The 13,836-nt window shown below is 27.7% G+C and overlaps 1 protein-coding gene across 1 annotated transcript; it reads left to right on the top strand.

Moving 5' to 3' along the window:
- The first annotated feature begins 9,967 nt into the window (after positions 1 to 9,967).
- LOC136077772 (jerky protein homolog-like) lies at positions 9,968 to 11,210 on the top strand. Its single transcript, XM_065791950.1, has 2 exons — positions 9,968 to 10,801; positions 10,951 to 11,210. Exons 1-2 carry the CDS (start codon positions 10,002 to 10,004, stop codon positions 11,027 to 11,029), a joined length of 879 nt encoding a protein of 292 aa, XP_065648022.1. The 5' UTR covers positions 9,968 to 10,001; the 3' UTR covers positions 11,030 to 11,210.
- Positions 11,211 to 13,836: the final 2,626 nt, after the last annotated feature.

Genomic DNA, 13,836 nt, shown 5'->3' on the forward strand with positions numbered 1-13,836 from the left:
GTAGAATACTTTTTAAAGTTGTTTAAATATATATATATACATATACATATATATATATATATATATATATATATATATATATATATATATATATATATATATATATATATATATATATATATATATATATATATATATATATATATATATATATATATATATATATATATATATATATATATATATATATATATATATATATATATATATATATATATATATATATATATATATATATATATATATATATATATATATATATATATATATATATATATATATATATATATATATATATATATATATATATATATATATATATATATATATATATATATATATATATATATATATATATATATATATATATATATATATATATATATATATATATATATATATATATATATATATATATATATATATATATATATATATATATATATATATATATATATATATATATATATATATATATATATATAATATATATATATATATATATATATATATATATATATATATATATATATATATATATATATATATATATATATATATATATATATATATATATATATATATATATATATATATATATATATATATATATATATATATATATATATATATATATATATATATATATATATATATATATATATATATATATGTTTTAGATTTATTTGTAGATATATTATGATAACCGCTGCGGTGGCCACGCAACTTCTGAATTGAATTTTAAATGAATTTTTAATTAGCTGTATGAAGCCTATATAGCTTTTGAATGAACCATAAAATAATAGTCATTTACATTAATTATAAAAACTTCAAAAAAAGAGAGAATATCAATTTTGCTAATCATTTTTTGGTTAGACGAAATTAGGAATGTCTCCAGAAATTCTTTAAAAATTTTCTCAAAAAATTCTTAAAATGTTTATATAATTAGAGGTGTACAAAATATGGCTTTTATATATATAAAAGCCATATTTTGTACATCTCTTAAATTACTATTAAAAGAGGTGTACTAATTTTTAAATATTTTTTAAAGAGCTTATTAAGAAAATTTTAAAATAATTTCTGGAGGCATTCCTAATTACCTCTTTCAAAAAAAGATAGGTAAAATTTTATAAATTCTTATAAATTAATGCAAATGACTATTATTTTATGGTTCATTCCAAAGCCATATTTTGTACATATTAAAGCGTATCGATGATATATATCATCATGGAAGTAGTATAGAAGTAGTATATCTATACCACTTCCATGATATCATTGGTATATATCATTGAATATCGTAATATATATCATTGAATCGTATATATCCGACTTGATAGACCTAGTCGCGGTCTCCATTTTTACCTGGAGTCCTGGAGTACCACCCGTTGTAAATATCTTTGGTACTCCTGGACTCCGGGATATTTTTAATCATATATCAGCAATAAAACGTTTTCTAACGAACCGTTATTAACTTCTGTAAGTTTTTTAATTTAAAATTGTTTAGTCAACAGGGTGCAGATTTACAAAACTTTCGTAACTTACGCAAGGTAGGTCGTAGGTCGTTTTTTTTAGACTAATTTGATTGAAACCCATATTGGTTAGAATAGAGAAGACTGTTTTAATTCAAAAATACAAATAGCCTATTAACACCAATATAGGTCGATAATTTGTAATCAAACTTTCATCTCCTGGTTTAAAAATGGGTGTAATCGTTCCAACTTTCAGTTTATTTTGAAAAACACCTTTTATTACTGAGCGTTTTGTTGAAAATATCTAACAAAACTTCTTTAATAAACCTATAGCAATCTTTTTGATTATGCTAGCTGAAATAGAATCATAGCCTGTTGCTTTATTTGTGTTTAATTTTTTTTTTTATAGAATCATTTAATTCTTCTCAAGTAACTACTAAGAGTACATAACAAAAATAAAAGCTTTAACTATCGCTTTTTGTTTTTTTAACTATATATCGCTTTTGGTTTTGTTTCAAAGACTTTAAGAGGTTTTTAGAAAATCGAGGATTAAGAAGTGTTTGAGTTTTAATACAGCTTGATTTTACTGGAAAATGCAAATTAGAAACTCTAGAAAAAGGTTGTAACTGTTATTAACACATGTCTCGAGAAAAACAAAGTTCCAATTTACAAAAGACAACTAGTTTAAACATATTTTTTTCCTCGGGTAGTAATGATTCTTATTTTAAGTAAGAATCCTTCTTTAAAATATCTTTTGGTTTTTTGAAAGTTGCAAAGACTGGGAAATGGTCAGTTACGTCACTTCTAATAATAGCAGGTTTAAAAGTGGAATGGCGAAGTTTGTTGGTGAAAATATTGTCGATTGCAGAAAAACAGTTTTGCGTAATTCTTGGTGGTTTATTTATAATAGACATCATTCCAAATTGTTGTACTTTTAATATTATTTTTACAATATTTTAAACAGTCCACGTTATTATCTCCAACAAATCAAAACGAGCTGTCTTGATTTTTTCATGCAATTTCAAAACAATTATTTAAGTGATTTTTAAAGGTAATATCTAATTTTATTAGTGAATTCTTGAAGTACAATAGACACATACACCAGCCACTGCTTCCAAAGATTTACGTTCAAAACTAACGGCTTTGTAAGTGGGCGAAATAAAGTTAGAATTTTGATAAAAATTTTGTATCTAAAATCCAGCTTTCCGTTAAACAAATTATGCTAAAGTTAAAGTTTAGATTAATAAGTAAGTTCTTCAAAGTTTTCGGTAACACTACCGATATTTAAATAGAACTCTGGGAATTGATTAGAATAAAAAAATTTAAATGTTTTAAGGAAAATAGTGGCTTCGTTGGTTAGTGGGTTTGTCCGAGTCAAAGTAAGAAGTGTTCAGTTTGTGTCGAACAGCTAATCTTGATTATGTTTAGATTTTATTTTAGTGAATTAATATTTGTAAATTGTTTTTGGGATACTTTAGAAGCATATACTAAATTAGTGGTTGTTAGTGGCTATTTGCGGAAAATTTGAGTGAAATTGTCATTTATAATACTGCGGTGAAACTTTATTTTTACTTCTTCGCTTCTAGACGTATTTTGTTCGTTTCGTTCTTTTAATTTATTTTGAAAATGAATCTATGACTTGCTCTTAGATTGCGACTTATAAATATATTTTCATATTCTTTGAGATTTCTTAATCTAATAGCTGCTTTAAGAACCATCAAGCTCAATAAGAACCTTTAAGCTCAATAAACAAAGGATCGATGCTTCCTTTAGATTTAAGGCGGTGAATAGATCTCACTTTTGTACCATCGGATTAAATAACACTAAGTAAATTGTTTACTTTTAATTTGTCATTTTCTACTTTTTCCAAAGAACCTTGCGAAGCTTCTTATCCATAGATGATGACGTTTTTTTCTCTGCGCTCTTGCTCTTCACGTTCCTTTGTGGTTTCAAAAAAAAGTGACATTTGGTCATTAGTTTTTTTGGTAGCCCCTGATACCACTTTTCGACCACAAAAGTCTATTCGTATCAGAATTAACTTTTTTTGATTTTTCCATGTTTGCTATTTTACTTTTTAGTTGTTTGTTTTATTTAACACATTCCGTAACCTCGGATTTTAAGTTTTTTGATTTTATCTTCGAAAATTTATATTACACTATCTATCACCTTTTTTATTTGTTTTTCTTGGTGAGCCGTTAAATTAGTCATGATTTCGCTTATTCCTTTTCTAAATAATTATTTAATTAATGGTGTAGTTTTATTAAAATATTATCGTTGTGTATGTCTTATAACGATCGTACCGTATATATTGCTATAGTTCAAAATCAAAAACTGATATATATTTATAGATATTTGTATATATCAAAATCTTATATATATTTATATATATGCTAATAAACTTTTCCGTTATTATACACACATAATAGTAAAACGCCTACTATTATTTATATATTTATAAATATAATAAAATTATTTCCAAATATAAAATGTATATATGTATGTATGTATGTATGTATATATATATATATATATATATATATATATATATATATATATAATATATATATATATATATATATATATATATATATATATATATGAGCCCATGAGATGCTTAGTGGTATAAGTCACTTTTTTCAATATTTTTAGTTATTGCCACCAATGATTAGCATTTTATTTATTCCATTACATGGCAGAGTGGTATAGGTCTAATGATATCGATAATGATGCTGAAACTGTTTTTTGTTATGCTCATCACTAAACAGCTGTTTTTGTTCACAGCCATAGTGATATAAGTCAGACTTCTCAAAACTAGATATGAGTGACTTATACCACTATGCATCTCAGGGGCTCATAAATGTAATGTATATATATATATATATACAAGGCCGGAGAGAGGGGGGGCATACGTACCCCGCGCGCCAAGATGATAGGGACTCCAAATGATAAAATATTTTTTATAAGTGTCAATACAGGTAGATGGGCCCTAAAAACTCATTGGCCCCAAAAATTCATGGATCCCCAAAAGCCACACGCTCACATTAGTACCTGTAACTCATAGATCAGGCCTTATTAAGAAGCAAAATATATTTTTTTTATTTGGCAAGATAGTTTTTTGATAGAAAACTGTTGAAAATAAGCAAGTTAGCATAACATTATGAAATTTATAATAAAAGCACTAGAATATTTTATTTAAAAATTTTATAACTTTTTAACATTATAGTCCATTAATACTTGAAATTTCCATTAAAGTTTGCAAAGTAAGAATTTTTTTAAAGATTTAAGTCATATTTCTGCAAAAAAAATTAAAAGAAAATTAAAAGACAGTTGCTAAAATATCTTAAGTTAACCAATGTAGTATTTTTGTGTGGTTTTTGGGGTCCATTAACAAAAATATATATATACGGTTCAAAAGCTCAATATTAAAATAGAGTTTTGGTTTTTTCTATTAAAATTTATTTTTCTATTAAAAACCGAGAAAATTGACTAGTTGTTTGTGAAAATTTTTTTCACATATAGCTCTATTTGTCTTTAAGACAATTTAAAAGTTTTTTTATAAATCCTTGAAATTATCCTCTTAATTGATCAACTAATTGACTAAGCATAATGAAATTATGTCGATACCACATATCGGTAATATGAACATAAGAACTATGAGGTCACTTTCTTGGTGTATTCTTCTAACTGTTAGTATGTTCATCACTTTTATGCTCAATAGCCTTACATTTGAGGAAATTGTTGGTAACTGCAGCATCTAAAAAAGTTATTGGTTTCTTTCCATCCACTTTACAAGATAACTTTCCGCAGACTGACCTTTGTACACTGTATTGCTAAAGTATTATGGCATGACACAATCACCTTCTCCACAGTTGCATTTATTTTTACACCTTAAAAATGTTTCTTTTTGTTTCTCTTTGTTCCATTTTCTTTTTATTTATCCTTTGGTTCTTGATTTTGATTACCTTCACCAACTCCAACACATTTTTTCTTTTCATTCATCCGTGAAACTGCGTAACCCTCGTAGTAACTTTGGAAATCTTTGACTTAACTTTCTGCACTGTCAGTAGGCCAGGAGTTTATTCAGGTTGAACGCTTTTTTCGCTCAGCTCTTGAATAAGCTCTTGTGAACGCTCAAATTTTTTTTCTAATGCTGAGCTGAATTTTTACTTTTATCAGGAGATTTAATTGTGTATTTTTCAGGGGTACAGGTGAAACACTTTTAGAAGTACCAATACATAAAATAGCTTGTGCAAACTTGTCCTGTTGCATTTCATTGACAATTAGTGATGTAGAAGTTACTCCCATATGTCTTGCAGCTTTAGTTCGAGTACATCTTTTGATTGATTCCTTATTTTTTTCTCTCCCATTACCCCCACCCCCCTACCTCCTTAATGGCTTTGCAAAGTCACATATATTTTAAGTAAAATTAAAAAAAAATTGAAAATAAGTTTTTATTTGTTTATTTCTTTGATTGTTCGTTTCAAAATTATGTCCTCAATTCGGTAATGTTACCATTCGGAATAAAATAAATCTGTAGACTCAAACTTTTTAACTATATTAAAAACATTTCGAATAATTTTTCGGAAAATAATTTTTTTTTTTATCGAAAATATCATAGTCTGTTTGGTAAAGAGTTAAAATTATAACGATCCGTAAAAAAAATTCCGGGGCACTTAATCGTGCAAATGCTGTCAAGAGAGCGCAAAATAATGAGGAAAATAAAAATACGCCAAAAAAGTTAGGTTTGTTTACTTTGGTTCATACTCATACAAATGAATTTAGTGTTTATTATTACTCCAAGTTTTAATATTTTGCTTTTAATCATTTTTATTTATTCGGAAATTTAATTAGGTTCATAAAAAAAACGCCAAAATGTAGTCTACTATATCAAGAGAAGCAGTAGCGAAGAACATCCGCAGTTCCTTACAAAGTGCATACGCAGCTCCTTACAAGTGCATTGACTATTGAGGATGAATCATGTATCTACAAATAATCGAGCAAAGTTTTGTACAAGGTGCGCAGTTTTTTCATGGTTTATTCATATATTATCATACCAGGTAGTTCAAACGTTTTATTTAGGTGAAAGCATAGTTAGCGATTGTGAGTCAAAGTCGACAAAAACTCAACGAACACTAAAGAGAAAATTATCATTAATTTTATGCCTACTAGTGAAACTGAAAGTAACGACCAACAAAAAGCATTTGTTGATAATTCAGGTATAGGTTTCACAATACCTTTTATGCTGACTTATGTTATTCATTTTTATTCTATATATTTATAACCATTATCAAATTTATATTTAGACGAAATCCTAGAAAATGAAATGGAAATCTCATAGAAGTCACAAAAAAAGCTCATAGGTGAGTGTGCTACATTGGTTCGGTGTGCCCTTTTAAAAGAAGTGAGAGAAGCTGGATACTTTATCGATGTCATTATAGATGGGTTGCGAGATGTTTCACATATTGAGCAGATCACTTTTATTCCTTGCTTTGTTCATTTTAACAAATAAAGCTGGGAGGTAAAAGAGCGCTTTCTTTGCTTTGAAGACATTAAAAAAAAAAAAAGGGGGGATGTTGCAAAACTAACTTATGATGTTTTAATAAAAGCAGTCATGCAGAAATACCGTGGCCAAGGTTACGACAATGGCTTAAACATAGCTAGAATTTACGTCGGGGCACATGCGTTAATTTTACAGAAAAATACATTAGCTCTCTATATTCCTTGTGGCGCCCATAGCCTTAATTTAGCACTGAGATGAAGAGTTTCTTTGGTAATATTCAAGCTTTCTACGCATTCTTCAGCTGTAGTACGCATAGATGGAAGAATCTGCAAGAATTTAATGGAATTTCTCTTTACAAGCTTTCCACATCCAGGTGGACAGCTTGGATTGCTGCTATTAAGCAAATAGCAAAACGACCACGGGAAATTATTACTGCCCTTAATCGTACCACAGAGGATATTGACCTTACTGCAGACATGCTTAATCAAGCTAAGTTTTGATAAAGTTTTTTAAATTCATTAAAACTGTTGTGCTTCTGACTTTTTGGTATAAAACTGTACAAGTAGTAGATGAAGAAAACCGTTTGTTCCAGTCAACCTCGCAAACAATAGATGGCGAAGTTATTCTAATATGGCGAAGTTATTCTAAATCAAAAGCTAATAAGCAATCTTGGCCGTATCTGCTCATCATGAATAATATTTTGGCTGAAGTAAAAACTGTTGCAGGTTCTTTATGCTTTGAAACTGAATTTTTGGCAAAACGAAAGAAGAGAGCAAAACGGTATCACAATGAACCTGCAAATGCAGCTTTCTGCTATGAGAGCCTGATAATTAATTTGAGGTAAATATTTTCAACGTTGCGCTTGATCATTTTAATCATCAAGTTCAGTCGAGATTTGACATAGCAAAGTGTGTTTCTTCGTGGTTCTCATCCATATGGTTGAAAGACCAAGAACTAGATTCTCAAGAGATAAAAGCTCGTGAATAGGCACAATTTTACGCTAATGATGTCAAAGAAGACAACTTCATACAAGAAATTTTGCATCTTAATCGTTTGGAGGAGTCTTTGCTTTTTATGTTTCCTGGAAACTCATTGAGCCTTTTAAACCAAATACATTCAAAGGGTCTGCAGCCTATTTTTCCAAATGTATGCATCTTAATTCGAATTTTTAATAGAATGCCAGTATCTGTTACAGAGGGTGAACAATCTTTCAGTAAATTAAAATTTATAAAGAATTATTGTAGGGCCACTATGAAACAAGAACACCTTTCAGATCTCATGATGATAGAAAATGAGTTGGCTGAGAATGTGTTTATAATAATATAATAACAAATTTTGCTGGTAAAAAATAGTTTTTTACGTAGGCAGCTTTTTATTATTTTAGTTTCTAAAGAATGTCTAATAATGCATTTTATGTTGAATTTGTGTTGCTTAGTTGTATTTTTTAAAGATGCAATTTTTGAAAATACTGCTTTAAAATTATTTTTTAAATTTATTGTCATATATACGCATGATTACATTTGATTGATTTTTTTTTCATGCATTCTTAAAGACTCAACGCTATATATATATATATAATATATATATATATATATATATATATATATATATATATATATATATATATATATATATATATATATATATATATATATATATATATATATGAAAAGCAATTCTGTAAATTCTTAGTCTTTGATATTAATGATTTTTATCCGTCGATTAATGAAAACCTACTAAAAAATGTTATAACTTTTGCAGAACAACATCTAACAATATAAAGTGAACAAAAGAGTTTCATACACCATGCAAGAAAATTATTATTATTTAGCAGTGGACTGCTTGAATTAAGAAAAAAGGAGGATTATTTGATGTCACTATGGAGGCCTTTAATGGTGCGGAGATTTGCGAATTAGTTGGGGTTTTTGTTTTGTATTAAATCTTGCAGTTTTATGATAAAAGTAATTTCGGTATATATCGAGATGATGGATTTACTATGTTTAGGAACAAGAGTGGTCAGGAAATAGAGAAGATAAAGAAACATTTTGTACAAATTTTTAAAAATAACAACCTTCTATTCTCTATTAATTTTATTCGAAAATAGTTATCTCGATTTAACGCTAAACTTTAGCGATGGTTCTTTTCAGCCGTACCGCAAACCAGATAATATACTGAATTATATACATACTAGTTCTACTCATCCACCGAGTGTAATAAAAAGTATTCCAAAGGCTATTGAATTAAGATTATCAGTAGCATTGTCAAGTGAATGATTATCCAATTATAAAATTAACAAACGGCAATCATAAACGCAAGATAATTTGGTAGGGTAGGGTGGGGTAATGTGGGTCTACGGGGTAATCTGGGTCTAATTCATATTTATCTGTTATATTGATAATGGCTTTAAGTATAAAGTTGTAATTTTTACCACGTTATAACATATTAGGCTAATTAATTTTAAAATATCCTTGCTACGCTGTTAGAAACGGCATTTTTTTAGCTAAAATGCTAGATACATAAACCAAGTCATTTTTTCCTCCGTTTTTAAACTTCAGAGAAAATATATTCAAATAAGGCGTAAACGTATGAAAAATGGTTATTTTGAAAGTAATGTTACTATATTTTAAGGAAAGTATACCTGTAAGACACTAACGCACATGGTTTGTTTAAAATTTGAAATATAATCAGGTGGGGTAAAGTGGGTCTATGTATATAAAATATTATGATATGTAATTATATTATCGAAGTTGTTGTTAGTAACATTATAAACCTATTAGTTTCATCAGACCTAACTACTTTTGTGTTAATAATTCTTTAGAACTATTAAACACTTGTTTGAAGTTCATATCTTTGAAGTTTATATTAAGAAACTTGTGTATTTATTTGTATGAAACAATACCTAGGTCAAATATTATATAAGACCTATATGGTGTTAAAATATTTTTTGGTGATATTTTATGATTTATGCTAATTTATTTCACTAAAAGTTTAACAGATTTTTCATAAATATTACTTTAGAAAGTATTTAAAAAATGCCAAGATGTTATAATAAAAAAATAAAACCCAAGTACAATGCCTATAGTTTGGAAAGAGCAATTGTGTTAGTATGTGAGAAAAAAAGTACTATTTATCATGCTGCTAAAGAATGTTCTGTTCCTAAAGAAACATTGAGACGAAGAATAAAACAACAAGAATTTAATGCAAACAAACGTGAAGGTCGAAAAAATGTGCTGAGTGATAATGATGAAACTATGATTGTAGCTGCAGCGCAGTATTGTCAAAGATATGGTCTTCCATTAGATTCTCTTGACATTTGTAATTTAGTTGGTCAATTTTGCACAACGATGAGGATGAAAACTCCTTTTAAAAATGGAATTCCTGGAAAAGATTGGATAATTTCATTTAAGAAGCCTCATGTTGATAAACTTCGATTACGCAAACCTGAAATACTTACATTTTCAAGAGCTAAAAGTTTAACACATGAAGTTGTAGATAAATTTTTTACTATTTTATCTGATGTGATTCATAATAATAACATTGTACCAAGTAGTATATACAATCTTGACGAGACTGGGCTTTCCACAAATCACTTAACGAAGAGAGTATTTGTACATCCAAAAAGCAAAGATGCTTATGAATTGGCTGGTTCTTCTGGTAAAGCTATGTACTCTGTGCTGTTCTGCGTGTCTGCAGATGGAAGATATCTTCCACCATTTGTTGTTTTTAAGGGAGAAGGCTATCTGTATTCTAAATGGGTAGAAAATGGACCACCAGGATGTGCTTTTGGGGCAACAGCAAGTGGATGGATGCAAGACTTTCTATTTGAAAACTGGTATTTTACTTGAATTTTATAATTTTCATTTTTTTATTTTAATTTTTTTTCTTTCCTTTTTTTTATTAATGTATTTACACTGAATAGCCTTTGTTGCTCTTGAAGGCGTTACAAATGATTCAATAGAAGTAAATACATTCTTTATTTAGGTTTGTCGAGCACTTCATACCATTTGTTGACCAAGATCAAAAACCAATACTCCTGCTTTATGACGGCTTTATTCCATAATGACTTATGGAAGTCATTTAACATATGGTACTATAAAAGCAGCCATGGATAACGATATCCAAATTATTTGTCTTCCACCAAATTGCTCACACGCATTACAACCGTTAGATGTAGCTGTCTTTGGACCATTAAAGAATGAGTGTAGAAAAATTTTAAAGCGGTTTGCAAGAGAAACACAAAAAAAAAAATATTGATAAGGCTGCTTTCACAGGATTATTAAAACAATTGTGGCCGAGACTCTCCAGCAAATGTTATTGCAAGATTTTATGGTACAGTTATCTCACCATTAAATAAAGAAAAAATGAGAAGAAAGATAACAGGTATTGACTTTTTCAATCAATCACCTGAACGTCATAGCCCTAAATCTCCAAGAATACAAACACCAAGATCTGGTATGCAAGAAGCTTTAAGGTCAATCATATGTCCTAATGTATCTGCAGAAACGGCAGCAATAACAAAACAACAAAAACAAAAAACGAAGAGAGCACAAGCAAAATGTGGAGAACTCCTAACAAATGAGAAAGTCAAACGACGGTTACTAGAGGAACAAAAAATTAGAGATGAAAAAAACAAAGTTAAAAAGAAGTGTACAAAAAAAACTATTACCTTTACTGAAGTATCAAAGAAATACCCAAAAAGATCTAAGAAGTGCCCAAAATAGCAGGAATTTTACCATAAAAGTGCAATCATCAAAAAAATAGTTATTTCTTATAAAACACTTTATTAAAACATGATTTCTGTTTTAAATCACCATTTTTTTACTTTTATTTGATCGAGTTTTTAATTTTTATTGTTGTGCTGTGTATGTATGCACTTTTTTTTTTTAAAAACAACAACTTAAAACTACTTTTTAAAATAAAACCTTGTATATATACTATAAAAAAGGGGCGTACATATAGAATGTATGTCAGATTTTTCATAAGCAGCAGTATTTTAAACCAGAACTACCAATATTTTATGTAGACCCACATTACCCCACTACGTGGGGTAATGTGGGTCTATATAGGCATCTTCAAATAAAGGCTCCCCTGACTTATTGATTGTATTTTAAGTAATAGTTTTTTGTTAAATTTGTTTAGTAGGATGTCCAATCATGATTTTAAGACATCATTTGTCAGAAAGCCGATACCTAAACATTGTTTTTTTTTAACTCAAAGTCAGAAATAGGTAAAAATAGGCTCAGATTACCCCACCTTACCCTATAATCCTCCTTTCAGTGTAAATTTTGTAACAAAAATAGGTAAATGTTTTTTAAACCTCATAGACCTCCACTTTCCGGTTAACCATAGACACCGTAAAATATTTAATAGAAACACAATCAAAATAAGTTATTCCTGCATGTCAAACATAAAATCTATTATCATAAGGAGGCAAAAATTAATGAAAAGACATGCAACTACATTGACAAATCCAAATGTCCAATGAACAACTATTGCCTTTCTAACAACATTGTTTATCAGGCCATCATTTATTCAAACATTATACCACTACCACACAGGTAGTAGTTTATATTAATCATGTAAACTAATAATATATATTCAAACTATTTTAACAATTGCATCTCTTATGTAATAATGAATGAATGAATAAAAAAACAATTTTAAAAAGTAAATTTATTTATTCAAACAATCAATGGATAACATTTTTTATCAAATAAGACATTGTCTAATTTTAAGCTCTCAAAAGTTGAAACTAGATGAATAGGCAGGATAGAGTTGAAACTAGTGAAATAAGAATGATAGATAATTTGTAAAAGTTCATTTTCACTTGAGATTCAAAATCTAATTAAAACTCCTCTCTGGCTATAAGCCCTTAATTGACCAGATCATATTGATCACAAGACCAGATTCATTGCAATTTAAAATGTGGAATGGCTTAACTGTGAATTCATGCGTATTATACATATCAGAAACTTTTGCAAACCTTGATTAAATAATTTAAAAAATTATAAAGTAGATAATTAAAATGGTATAAGCTGGGGCAGACCCAGGAAATTATTTGGGTACATCTGATTTTTTTAAACAACCTCTAGCCCCTACCCCTCCCCCTTTAAGAGTGGATTGCAAAAATCAACCAATTAGCCCACATAACAATATATATATATATATATATATGTTTTTCACTTTAAAATATGCAAGGTTATCACCGGGGCACTTTACTTTTAGATTATAAAGTTATATATTTACACATTATTTACAAATCTATTTTTTTTTAAATATATTTTTACATTACCATTATTAAAATAAATTACACATTTTATATTTATATTGCAACAAATATATTATAAAATAACACAAATTGTCATAAAATATTTTTATATTATAATTTGCAATTTTAAATTATATAAAAAGGTATTTAGAGACGCATTCTTAATGCCCCATTTTGTTAAAAATAAATAAAATTTAAAAATCTTTATTTTATTAAATCTTGCTCATAAATAAATAAATTTGAAAAAAATCAATTCAAAAAACAAAAGAGTTTGCCAATATAACAAATACAACACAGCACTTTATATATAAAGAATGATAACACCAAACCGGTACGCGCATAACATATAATTTTTCAGGTGCCAAAATAAATATGTATTCACATATAAAACATATAAAAACATATAAATATGTACTCACATATAAAAATAAACACTCACATTCACATGAAGTTAATGAAAAAGTAGCAAGTAAATTTTGAATGTTTTCACAATCAGGAAAATTTATCACTTTTAACAACTCAGTAATATTAAAATTGAAATCATCTTTTTAGATTTAACCAAAAGGCTTCACATAAATGTAGCTCTAAAGGTTAAAGCA

The sequence above is a fragment of the Hydra vulgaris genome, chromosome 03, assembly GCF_038396675.1.
Source record: "Hydra vulgaris chromosome 03, alternate assembly HydraT2T_AEP".
In the NCBI taxonomy this organism is placed as follows: Eukaryota; Metazoa; Cnidaria; class Hydrozoa; order Anthoathecata; family Hydridae; genus Hydra; species Hydra vulgaris.